The following is a 13,330-nucleotide window of genomic DNA, read 5'->3' as shown; positions in this document are numbered from 1 at the left end:
TAAAGTTTTGCGTGCAAGTACATACAGCTATTACTAAAAGGCATATAGATTGGAAACTTACTTTTTCTTTTTCTAGATGAATTACCTACCTCACTGGGTCAAGTCCCATAACTCTGACATGTATTTTGGCCAAATTATGCCCCCTTTTGGACTTAGAAAATCCTGGTTAAAGTTTACATGCAAGTTACTATCTCCAAAACTAATGCAGATATTGCATTGAAACTTCACATGTGTCTTCGGGGTTATAAAACTAGTCGATAGCACCAAGTCCCATAACTCTGACCTTCATTTTGGCCAAATTATGGCATTGCCCCCTTTTGGACTTAGAAAATTCTGGTTAAAGTTTTGCGTGCAAGTACATACAGCGATTACTAAAAGATATATAGATTGGAAACTTATTTTTTCTTTTTCTAGATGAATAACCTACCTCACTGGGTCAAGTCCCATAACTCTGACATGTATTTTGGCCAAATTATGCCCCCTTTTGGACTTCGAAAACCCTGGTTAAAGTTTTACATGCAAGTTACTATGTCCAAAACTAATTCAGATATTAAATTGAAACTTCACATGTGTCCTTGGGGTTATAAAACTAGTTGATAGAATCAAGTTCCATAACTCTGACTTGTATTTTGGGCAAATTAAGCCCCCTTTTGGACTTAGAAAATTCTGGTTAAAGTTTTGCGTGCAAGTACATACAGCTATTACCAAAAGGCATATAGCTTTGAAACTTATTTACTCTTTTTCAAGGTCAATTACAAACCTCACTGGGTCAAGTTCCATAACTCTTAGCATGTATTTTGAGCAGATTATGCCCCCTTTTGGACTTAGAAAATTCTGGTTAAAGTTTACATGCAAGTTACTATTTCCAAAACTAATGCAGATATTGAATTGAAACTTAACATGTTTCTTCGGGGTTATAAAACTAGTTGATAGCATCAAGTTCCATAACTCTGATATGCATTTTGGTCAAATTATGTCCCCTTTCGAACTTAAAACTCTTTTGATATTTAACATTTTGGGTAATAATTTCCTGCTTCTGTGACAATATTTCGAATAGTCGAGCTTGGCTGTTTTACGGACAGCTCTTGTTTTTCTTGTAATCATTGAAACGCATTTAGCTCGCTTTTATCTTTTCAATAGCAATCTAAACACACAGTCTTTTAGAAATTGTGAGAGCTTTCAAGACGACAGGAAATAACCTTCAAACAAATATCTTGATCTTTCCAAAGTGTCTGAAAATCCATGATAAATGTCCAAGTTAAGGTACGCTGACATATATTAGATGAATTAAGATATTCAATAAAGTTTTCTTCGCGTGGCTTCGAATTCGCACTTGAAAGAACGTTCTTGTAGACAATTGTTGAGATGAGAAATTGGTAAGACGTAATTGTTGTCAATTTAACTATAAATGAATCTAAAAAACATATAGAAATAGGCCCTTTTAATCTGAAAACTTAAATTTTTTTTGTTTGAAATTTTCTAAAACGTATAAGGTATGGTGCATTTCTGAAGGAAATATTTATCAAGTGCCAGTAATGAATGATTTATGAAATTTGATCATGTTGTATCTACAACATGCATTTAGTGATTTACATTTTCATTGCGTGATTATTTGTGATGCTATGAGAAACTTTAGTTACGTTAGCTCTGTTGATTATAAATTGCACCAACGATATAAAGACAGAAATGGAAATATCTGAATATTCCATAGCATTGGAGACCTGTTAAATGAACTCTAAAATAGTTTAAATACGACAACTAGTGAAAGAGAAAGAAGAGTCTGATTTTGAAATTGCAACAAAAAGAAGCATATCCAAGAAAATTGATCTTGACAACAGGAAGACTTGCAAAAACTTACATTTTAACATATCAAATACTTTTTGTTTGTTTTTTTTTTTTTTTTTGGTTTTCTGTTTTTTGTTTGTTTGTTTTTGTTTTTTTTTTTTTTGATGCGGTTAATGTTAAATCTATTATTTATCGAATTTCAATTTTGCATATTTTAGCCCAATATACCTTAACTTATTAATTGATTTCGTCATAGAAAAAATAATTATGAAATTGACTTTTCTGTATAAAATAATGAAATATTCAAACAGTAGATGAAATGATATTAATCTATCTTAGATTTCTGAAGCATTCGATAAGAAAGAATTTAAAATGACATTGAAACTTAAAATAACAGACCATCTATTTAGAAGGTAAATTTTAAACTTTTCCACGTGGTTTTGCCAAACTTATGCAGTACAAAATACAACTATTGTCAACAATGCTCGTGCGACTATCTCAGTATCTCATTTCGCGACAAAACAGTACCTTTAAAAACGCATTGCATGCTCAGCAAAATCATCTAATGTAATGACATTTTATTGACTATAATTGAGCCGTGCCATGGGAAAACCAACATAGTGGGTTTGCGACCAGCATTGATCCAGACCAGCCTGCGCATCCGCGCACTCTGGTCAGGATCCATGCTGTTCGCTAACAGTTTCTCTAATTGCTATAGGCTCTGAAAGCGAACAGCATGAATCCTGACCAGACTGCGCAGATGCGCAGGCTGGTCTGGATCCATCTTGGTCGCAAACCCACTAAGTTGGTTTTCTCATGACACGGCTCAATTATTCTTTTTTCGTCCTAAGGTTGGCGTCACCATGCAACACATTGTAAATAAATAATCATTGATGATATATTTTCTTAATTTTCCTGTCCGTCTATAAATCGTTCAAGATCGATTTAAGTCGTGCAGATTCTCGCAACAAAGATTAGTTAAACTAAATCTTTATATAACTTTTTACATGTCAATTTTTTTGTATTTTTAAGACTACTGAGTGAAAGCGTTTAGTTAATCAGAAAAAAACACGGTTGAAACTCTACCGAAGAACAACGAGTGATGAGTATCTTTTGTATAAATGAAGTACAACTGTTATCTTGGTAAAAGTAGTAAAATAATTAAATCTTCCAATATGTAATTATAACAATAGTATTAATAGCAATAGTAAAAGTAGTGATAATATTAATGATAACTGCAATAAAAAGAATTACCAATATTATAATGATGATGATGATGATGATGATGACGACGATGACGATGACGGTTACGATGAAGATGACGATGATGATAATGATGATGATGCTACTGCTGCTGATGATGATAATGATGATGATGAGAAAAGCCTAAGTAAAAATTATAATATTAATAAAATAGGTTATGATAATAATGAGAGTAGCAATTAATTATTGTACGTATTGAAAGAAGATACATGTATGTCATTTCAACTAGTTGTGTGTTTTTTTTTTTTTTTTCAGTTAAAAACAGTCTCACAACAAGAAAGGCACATGCCATTACCTTATCTGCTGTGGAATAAAAAGTTTCTCGGCGCGCCAGCTTTAATCAATATGTTTTTGTCTGTCTAAACAAACATTGACTTATCAATTATTTATAACACGATTTTGTCATTTCCCATTTATTGCGATAAAAGAAGCATAGATGTGCCCTTCCGTTTCTTTGTCTTCCTTCGGTTGGGAAACAACAGCTTGTGAACAGCTTCTTTATTAGTTTTATTTGCCCATCGGCGCCGACTTCTAAAAGGGGAGTAAACAAGGGGAAAGCGAGTACGAACATTGTTGGGGGCAGTGCATCTGGCGTTGGTAACTTTCTATGGATTAGATTGCACATTTTCTGCTACAAAAAGAGGTTTTTATGAAAGAAAAAAGACGCAGATACCAGATGTCAATCTGCGCAGAAATACATATACGTCCCTGGGAAAGCATTTCAAAAATAAAAATCAACAGCACGTGAATTGCCTTGTTTGCACACGATTTTTCTCCCGTTAATACATGGGAGGATCCTGTGAAAAAAGTAGTTTTTATGTTAGAATGTGTTCTAATTTGACATTTTTTTACTTAAGAATTCTATTTCAATGTTTAAAAAAAAAGTGATAAATATTGTATCATTGAATTTTTGCTTTATAAGGCTTGTGACTGCTTTTGCTGCAGTGTAAGATATTACGTCAACTAAGTTTGCTTGTCTATTATCTCAATGGTTTCGTATGTGTTTTACTATTATGAACTGTTGTTGTGCATATTACGATGACATGGTTTCAAAAGTAATGTGATTCTTACCTCGGTTTACAAAACGGCTGCAGTAGTGACAAACCGGTCTTTACATACGAGAAATTGACAGGCTTAAATTGGTTTGTCTGATGACACTTTATGAAACCTTTAGTCGAAATTAATCTTATCTATCTAGTCGTCTGCATCCATGAATTCTTACAAGTCTTAAATGTTTAAATTACTGCAACTTACAGCTTCCTGTAGATTTTTTTGTTTTTGTTTTGGGTTTAACGTCGCACGGACACAATTATAGGTCATATGGCGACTTTCCAGCTTTGATGATGGAGGAAGACTCCATGTGCCCCTCCTTGCATTATTTCATCACGGGCGGGTACCTGGGTAGAACCACTGACCTTCCGTAAGCCAGCTGGATGGCTTCCTCAACGGCCCGAGTGAGGCTCGAACCAACAACGGTGAGGGACAGGTGATTTGAAGTCTCGGCCACGGAGGCCCCTCCTGTAGATAGGAGTAAAACTCGGAAAGCTGGTAGTAAGAATAAAGTAAAAACAAAATGTCAAGTGAAAGTTGGTCGTCCATTATAACTCGTCTACAGTTGGATTTAAATGTCTTATTTTGTCCAACGAAATCAGGTAAACTGCTAACCTTCTAATATATATTCAAAGAATTCTTTAATGTAGGCTGCATCAGTGTTTGTAGATAGTAGTAAATTAGAAGAAATGAACCCCCCTTCTCTTATACAGACAAAACGATTGCAAGTGATCGAGGAAAAGAACGACTGCAAATCATTTAAAGGCCCACCTCTAGAGCACAAATATGTCGTATTATGAATTTATATGTCTGATAATAGAAAAGATTCTATTGCCTGTCTTTTAGAACAACCTTCAAGTTTTATTCCAGTTTTGAAGCTTATTATCTATGAATTTAACGGGATGTGCACAATTTATTACCTTCCGCGTACAGACTCAGTCAGACCGAGTCAGGGTGTTACTTTATTGCTTTGTTGCTATCTACATGTATACCTCCAAAATTTGGTTGGCTTTGTTATGACAGATGCATTTAAATTACGCTACTTTCATGATACAATGCAATGATCTCCTGTTATCAATACAAAACATTTACATGCATACACTAATCCATACTGCAGTGTATACAACTATACATAGTTCTAAGGAAATGATCTGAACTATTTTTAGATAAAGAGTCTTATAAAATGAAGTGATTATTATTGTTATTATTATTATTATTATTATTATTATTATTGTCATTTATCATTATTACATTTTGCATTATTATTATTATTATTATTACCATCATGGATAAAACAGAAATAACTGACACTTTATACGCCCATGTCTCTGTTTTATAAATCTAAATGGCATGCATCAAGTTAAAACAAGATTTAATGCTTTCTCTGTCGGCATTTAACCCCAAGTTACCACGTTATTATTTTAGCAACGATTTTTAGGCATTGCTAATTTGATATAAATAGAATCAGAAATTGATTCTGAATCACCAACGCTACAATTCAATGCTGGTGCTAGTAATCACAGCATAAAATATTGTCAGAGATAACAAATTGTATCTAATGAAGCAATGGTGATACAGTAATTTTGTAGTGACCCCATAAGGGAAACAATAAGTTATTTGTCAATACTCCGAACAGAAAATTAATGCAGCTACTTGTGTATCTAGCTGGTTTAGTAAGAAAACAATTCTAAGGAAATGATCTGAACAGTGCACTGCAGTGATTTTACTGTGATTTTATTACTAAGTTAACATCTTTTTACATGCTAAATTAGCCAAAGTTACCATTTTCGTGGGAGATCTTGATTTCTTTATTGTGTCATAGATTAGGAACACGAGGAATGTTTCATATGTAATGTTATCGGATACCAAAAATGCGTAAAATTGATAAAATTGTCATTGTTTTTATTTCATACCTTCGAAGAAACTTCTTTGTTTTTGTACAAAGTTTCAGTCGTTTTATTCAATTTTTAAGGTATTTTCATAGACAGATTTTAGTATACCAAGCATACAGCAGATCCTACTGCTCGCCGTGAGCTAAAGAGTCTACCATTTAAATTACATTTAGTATGGGAAAAAGAAAATAGTCGCATGTCACCATGTCTGATGCATTAGGCCTATATGGGACAACACGAATATTTTGTTTTCTTTTGCCAAATTTAAGATACATTTTCAATAAATTTTTGGCCGTCTCAATAAGGAAATGAGAAATCCATCTAGTAGAAACTCGTGTCATTTTTGATCTACCACCCGAAACGAAAAAAATACACTTGCAGATGATATACCAACTGCTATTTGTCGAACAGTAACCCTACAATTCACTACATCAACACATTTCTTGGTGACAGTTTCAGAAGGTGATAGTTTCAGAAATTGCAGCGGAAGGGTGCCCTAACTTTTTACATGTTTCCTTTTTATTAGTTTGAATTAGCTTTTTGTCTAATTTGGCATTTCCTATAGATATCTTGATAAACTATTTTGTAACTGAAATAGAAATTACGTTGCTTATATGCTAGGTAAGACACGCTAAAAGCTTTATAACAAACCATGCAAAGAATTTCAAACTTCAGAACTGAAGTTTTAAACTTTTTCCTGAAATTCATAATAAAAAATGACATAAAAATTGTTTATTGACGATAAATTTAAAACTAACCAAACAATGCTGAAAATTAAAAACCATCATATTACCATACTTAGAGCTTTTTTAGAATGCTGCATAATAATAGAGATATATTTAAATAAAAGAGAATTCAAGGACAAACCTTGTTACAGAAATGCGGACCATGACAACATTACTCTTGGAAATGCACTGTATAACCGGTTAATATCATTTAATGTAATGGTATTTTATTGACATATTTTTCCCTGTCAGTACGCCGGTGACGCCGTGACAAACACCCTAATTAACTAATAATGGATTGCTAGATGTCATAGATATTCATGTTCGGAAAGGTACGTTATAAAATAATTAAGAAACAGTATTTGAAGATAATATGTAGGCCTCCGCACACCGGTTTTATCACTTTCTATAAATTAAAATAATATGACATCGCATCTTAAAACAACAGTAAATAAAACATTTTTTCTTTAAGTCTGGTGAAAACGTATGTTGCATAGTGTTACCGGGTTTCTTTTATTTATCAACAATATAGACATCGACTTAACTGACATTTTGGTTTTACACCAAAAATAGTTTAACACATGAAATGAAAGCAAAAGTTTTATAATTCTTAATGAAATGAAAGGAAATGGAAGGTTCAGTGCAAAACAATGATTCTTTTACAGATATGTAAAGAAGTATCGAGATTTGAGCGCGAAACTATTGTATCTTGTTCGCGCTCAGCCCACGATATAAAACTAGGATTTTGTTTTTATAAACTTTGATTGACTAAGCTACACAATAGTAAGTGTCCTTTTGTTCTTAATTTAAGTTATTCTTGTTTCTTTCAGAGTAATGTTTCTGATTTTTAAACAATATTTTCACTTTATCTTTATACAACATTTGAGCCGCACCATGAGAAAACCAACATAGTTCATTTGCGACTAGCATGGATCTAGACCAGCCTGCGCATCCGTGCGCAGTCTGGTCAGGATCCATACTGTTCGCTAACAGTTTCTCTAATTGCAATAGGCTTTGAAAGCGAACAGCATGGATCCTGATCAGACTGCGCGGATGCGCAGGCTGGTCTGGGTCCATGCTGGTCGCAGATTTTTAAGATGCACTCTTAATTACAATTAAAAAAACAGAAATCAGAAAAATGTGTTATACTTTAAATGTTAATAGAAAGAGTAGCACTTTAATAGTGCAAATGTTTTAAAGAAATGTTGACAGAAATGGGCCGTAATTTATTATGTACTTTTTCAAAACACAGATGAAAGATACCGATACTGCCAGGTTTTATAGATAATTTTGATTATTGTTAATTCTTTCATATGTTATAATTCAATGCTCGGCCTTATATAAACAAAACATACCAATCGATAATAACGTGTTATACAAGCCTTGACAGATTTTATACTAAGCTGCCAACGGCAAATATTACACTTGAATACACATAGTATCAATCAGAGCATGAAATTGGTAATTTTACTCTTATTTAACAGGTCAATTTAACTACAATATTTAGTAGTTGTAAAGTTAAACTAATACATTTGTCTTGATGGAGGATATACAAAATAAAATTTCTAAAAGCAATCTAGGACGATGCTTTAACAGAACAAGAAGGAGCTGAAGATGTATGTATGTTGCTATGTATTCAATATAATAACAAACCTAAAACGCGTGATTCACTTTTTTAACCTTTAATCCGAAATGTCGTAAAAGTGTTGGATTGAATAGAAGATAAAAAAAATTGAAATCACTCTGGGTTTTTTATATGTATTCATGCTTAAGTGACAGACATGGGGTTAACTTGATAGATAGCGTGTATATGCGATTTACATTTTATGTTTACCTGATCTACCTATGTATGTTTAGGTTTCCCAACAACTAAGTGAAGGCTGATTTTCTACTGGATGTATGTCAAATACACACATTAATGTTAAATTGATTACGAATTTCAGACTGTATAAATGCAAACGTATTTCCCTGACGTGTCCATTCATCTTTCAAACGTCCTTGATGAAGTGGGTTTGGACGAGGGGACACTTAATACTCGACGAAGGACGAGCAGTCTGCAAGAGAGTGCAGTTACGTTACAACTAGAACAGGGCAACTCAAAGTCCATGCGCTGTCACTATTTTGGAAGTCGAACGGAAGGGACAACTATACCAGGATTGAACTCTGACCTAGATGTAGTGTTATCAGACAACCATGTAAACATTATTCAAAACATTGATGAATCTGTAGAATGTGACGAAGAAAAAGTGAGTATGTTAATGATACAAGATGACAGCGTACCACCAGGGTATTGCCGCCTTCAGGTTTTAAATTGTGATACTGTGGATCAATATTATCTTGAAAAATGTACCTTCGACAATAAAGGCAAACGGTTGCTAGAAAATGTCATCATTCATCATATGGACATAAACTGCAAAGAGGGATTCGTACGCAATGGCCCGGCCACCACAAATACACGTTCTAACATAGACAGAGTTTCGGCTTTTCTGTGTCGGTCATGGTCATACAAAGCAATATTTCCGGCTGTATATAATATATGGATTAAAGAAATGTTTAGAGATATAATACAGAGCGGATGTTTTGTTGTGCCAACAGGGCATTGCTTGAGCGAAGATGAAAAGCTTGAATGGCGAATTTCTACATCTTTTGCCGAAAGAATTCTTATGCGAAATATGAACGTGATACAAATAAAATGTTTTGTGATGCTAAAATTAATAATCAAAGCAAGCATAGAACCTCTGCTAGGAAAGTGTGTAACAAGTTTTCATTGTAAAAATGTGTTTTTCGTGTTGTTTGTACATTTACCATTAACGATTTGGAAAAATGAAAATTTGATCTTTTGTATTAAACTTGGAATTAATTTACTGCAGTGGTTTATACGGTGTAACAACATTCCACATTATTTTCTACCTTCAAACAACTTGCTGGCTGGACGTCTTAACAGAAAATCTCGACAACGCCTTTTGCAAATATTAGATGATATGGTACGCACTAATATCCGTGTAATACTGGAAATAAGAACTGACAGTGTTGGAGACCGTTTGCTACAAAGACTTAATTGTCTGCCCGCCCGTCACATAAAGTATACAAACGTATCAGTCAAAACTGAAATATTTAGTGAAGTTTTGTGGTTCACATTTTATCTTATACACAGCAATTTTCTAAAGATGTTGAAGTTTATAATGTCAGATCAGTACAGCGTTATTACAAATATAAGGCGGTTTCTCTTAAAACTTTTAAATGTGAAGAAAGGTAATGAGTCAGTGGAAGCTGTAGTGAAAATGTTGAGCACATGTTTAGACACTACGACAGGTTCAGTAATAGCATCAATGAATATTTCAGAAAGCCAACCTTTGAATGGTCTAGCTTACAAATATCTAGAGAGCGGTATCGAATCAGACGCGATGTCTGGCAGACTAAAACTGATTTGTGTATACCTTTGTACTGAAAAGTACGAAAAAGCCTCTAAAATGCTTCAATCTATTGAAGAAAAATATGAAATTAACACATTGCAACCAGTGTGTTCATGTTTGAACAATGTGAAGTTGCGAGGGCGTGGTCAAGGATTTCGTTTCCCTGTTGACATTTTATTTCACACAGTAGAATGGTGCCTTGCAAACCTTGTATCTTTCCCGGTCGTTTTCACGCGTGCAGAGATCAACTGTGTGCCTCACGCTTTACGGCACGAGTTTTATCGGTGTACAGAAGAGGAACTTCAATGTCTTGACGAAGGAAAGGAGTGGACGAAATTCGCCATCATCGACCCACTCCCCCTTTTTCACTTTTTACAGTATATGACTAACAAACAATTGCAGAATGGACCTGCCCAGCAAATGGCTCTTGAAAACTTTACACACACCGCGTTTAGAGACAAGTATCTTATCCATGCAGATGCTGCTCTGAATGTACTTGGTCAGTGTATGGAACTAGAAGGGAGATACCAAGACGCGTTTGGTTGCTACATAGAATCACTCAATGAAAGACCGACCCATAATAGTGCTAAATGGCATATTTCAATTCTTATCTGGAAAACAATACACGAAAAGTTTGAAAGGTAATATAAACGCTCTAAGATAACGTGCACGACTTTCTCGGGAAGAAAACAAATAGACTTTACACAAAACACCTCAATATTCGAGATTCTTTCTAAAACTTGTTTGAAAATTGCATATTTGGACAAAAACATTTCTATAAACTGTCATGTTTAAATATGTTACCGTTTTCTTTTTATTTTGGTTACTTTAGCTAAATGTTAAAAAAAGAAATGTAGCTGGGGTGTAAATAATATTTTCCAGCAGAACACCAGAGTCAAAAAAGTACAAATAAACCTTAGTACCGGTGCTGTTTCACAAGCTGTGAAGATGGATTTAGACATGTGATTTGATTTATATATTGGCATACCTGTGTTTATCATAAAATACTCATATTCTTTTGATATAGAAAGAAATTTTATCATAAATGTTAGAGTGTACGATGACAATAGTGTACCAAATATAGTTTAGATGAAACCGCAAGTGCATGCATTTATTCCATTTGCATATAAATAATTTGTATTTGCTATAATGAAAGGCCCGTTCACTAGCACGAACTATACATACGCCGCAAAATTTATTCATATTGGTAAAAGTATGTCTTTTAACGCATTGTTATTTCAGTTATTTCTTACATAAGTTTTTTTATTATGTTTCAAGAGTTCACAAAATAATACCGGTACTCACAACTAAACCGATGAAAACGGAATGTGTTTGGCCTGGAAACAGATTTATATTTTTGAATGGGTTTTACGTCGCACCGACACGGTTATAGGTCATATGGCGACTTTCCAGCTTTGGTGGCGAAGGAAGACCCCAGGTGCCCCTCCGTGTAATATTTCATAACGGACGGGCACCTGGGTAGAACCACCGACCTTCCGTAAGCCAGCTCCCTCACACGAAGAATTCAACAAACGGATATTTGTCATATAATATCACTAACTGCTTTCCAATGAAAAGAAACATTCAAAATTAACGTTTGCATATATGCAGAAGTTAATTTGCACTTGGTTCCCACTTGGTGCATACTTGGATATCGAAATACATTTACATGACCAAATTTGCTTCTATCATATGCAAACAAATGTTCATTTGTGCAAACATGCATGTGAACGAGACTAAAGAATTCAGAAAAGTCAATACCTTATCTCTTTGGGTCATAAATTGCATTAGTGCAATGAAACAAAGAGAACTCTCTTGACATTTATTGGAGCACTTGCACATGTGATAACATTAAAGAAATGTTCAACAAATAACAGTTTGAATGAGGGTAAGACAGACGATAGTCTAAACAAGTGCATTTACACCAAGGCTCTGATTTTACAAATGTAACTAAAGAGATCAATTGATCAAATTTTACTTTTTCTGTGAAAGATCGGTGAAAGTTATAACATAAATAAAGATCTTAATAAAACTAGATGCTGCTAAAATGATGTAAGATCCCGAAACAATCTTTTTTGCAGAAATTATTCGTGAAAATGAGAAAGGAATACAGTATCATAGGCCGTTTAAAATGATATAAATAATGATACAACAATAACAACAACAATTTGACATCACTGATATATAATATAATGTTAATCTATAAACGGTCTTAAAATAATAATTATGTGTGATAGATTTACCTATATGTTTATGGGTCTATTTTGACCATGTCAGTTTAAAACATTTTATCACAAACGTGTGATAATCTTACAGCCCTCTTGTGATTGAGTCAATACGAATAATATTTTGTCAAAAACTTGCGATGCATTAAACATTTTATGGTTCTCTTTTGCGAACCATATTTCATCAACAGCATGTGATATATTTACTACTTTATGGTTCTCTTTTGATGATTGCGATGCGAACCATATTAAATGGAAAACATGTGATAATCTAACAGTTTTATGTTTCTCTTTTGCCTGAGTCCTTGCGAACCATATTCTGTCAAGAGAATGTCATAATCTAATATTTCATGAGTCTCTTTCAATTTTGTGACTGTGAACCGCACATTATCAAAACATTACCAAACAACTAATGACATTACTGCCATATTACTCTACGAACTGTATTATACCAAAATGAAATGAGCCGTGCCATGAGAAAATCAACATAGTGGGTTTGCAACCAGCATGGATCCAGACCAGCCTGCACATCCGCACAGTCTAGTCAGGATCCATGCTGTTCGCTTTTAAAGCCTACTGCAATTAGAGAAACCATTAGCGAACAGCATGGATCCTGACCAGACTGCGCGGATGCGCAGGTTGGTCTGGATCCATGCTGGTCGCAAACCCACTATGTTGATTTTTTCATGGCACGGCTCAAATCATTTAATGTAATGGCATTTTATTGACTGGTGTTATTTTTCCCTGGGAGAAAAGCCAGCGTCGTCATGACAAACACTATCTAATCAACTAATAATTGACTGTCAGATGATTTCCTATAGATTTACGTTTGGACGGGTCGAACGTTTTCCATACAGTTGCTTAGAAACAGTCATTTATGTGAGGCATCGCTTATCATCGAAAATAGTTATGGCACCGCAAGGCTTGATATTCAAATTGTTCATTTACACGAAATTTCAGTGGCTCTAGAGCTTTTG

At 34.1% G+C, this 13,330-nt stretch overlaps 1 protein-coding gene across 1 annotated transcript; it reads left to right on the top strand.

Moving 5' to 3' along the window:
* The first annotated feature begins 8,190 nt into the window (after positions 1-8,190).
* Positions 8,191-10,936, top strand: LOC123523383 (uncharacterized). Its single transcript, XM_045301066.2, has 2 exons — positions 8,191-8,331; positions 8,659-10,936. The coding sequence occupies exon 2, from the start codon at positions 8,668-8,670 to the stop codon at positions 10,771-10,773; it is 2,106 nt and encodes a 701-aa protein (XP_045157001.2). The 5' UTR covers positions 8,191-8,331; positions 8,659-8,667; the 3' UTR covers positions 10,774-10,936.
* The last annotated feature ends 2,394 nt before the right edge of the window (positions 10,937-13,330 follow it).

This window comes from Mercenaria mercenaria, chromosome 3, assembly GCF_021730395.1.
Source record: "Mercenaria mercenaria strain notata chromosome 3, MADL_Memer_1, whole genome shotgun sequence".
In the NCBI taxonomy this organism is placed as follows: Eukaryota; Metazoa; Mollusca; class Bivalvia; order Venerida; family Veneridae; genus Mercenaria; species Mercenaria mercenaria.
This window is presented reverse-complemented; position numbering and strand designations above follow the sequence as displayed.

Coding starts and splice junctions, on each gene's coding strand:
- LOC123523383 (XM_045301066.2), top strand. CDS start 8,668: ATGCAAACGTATTTCCCTGACGTGTCCATTCATCTTTCAAACGTCCTT.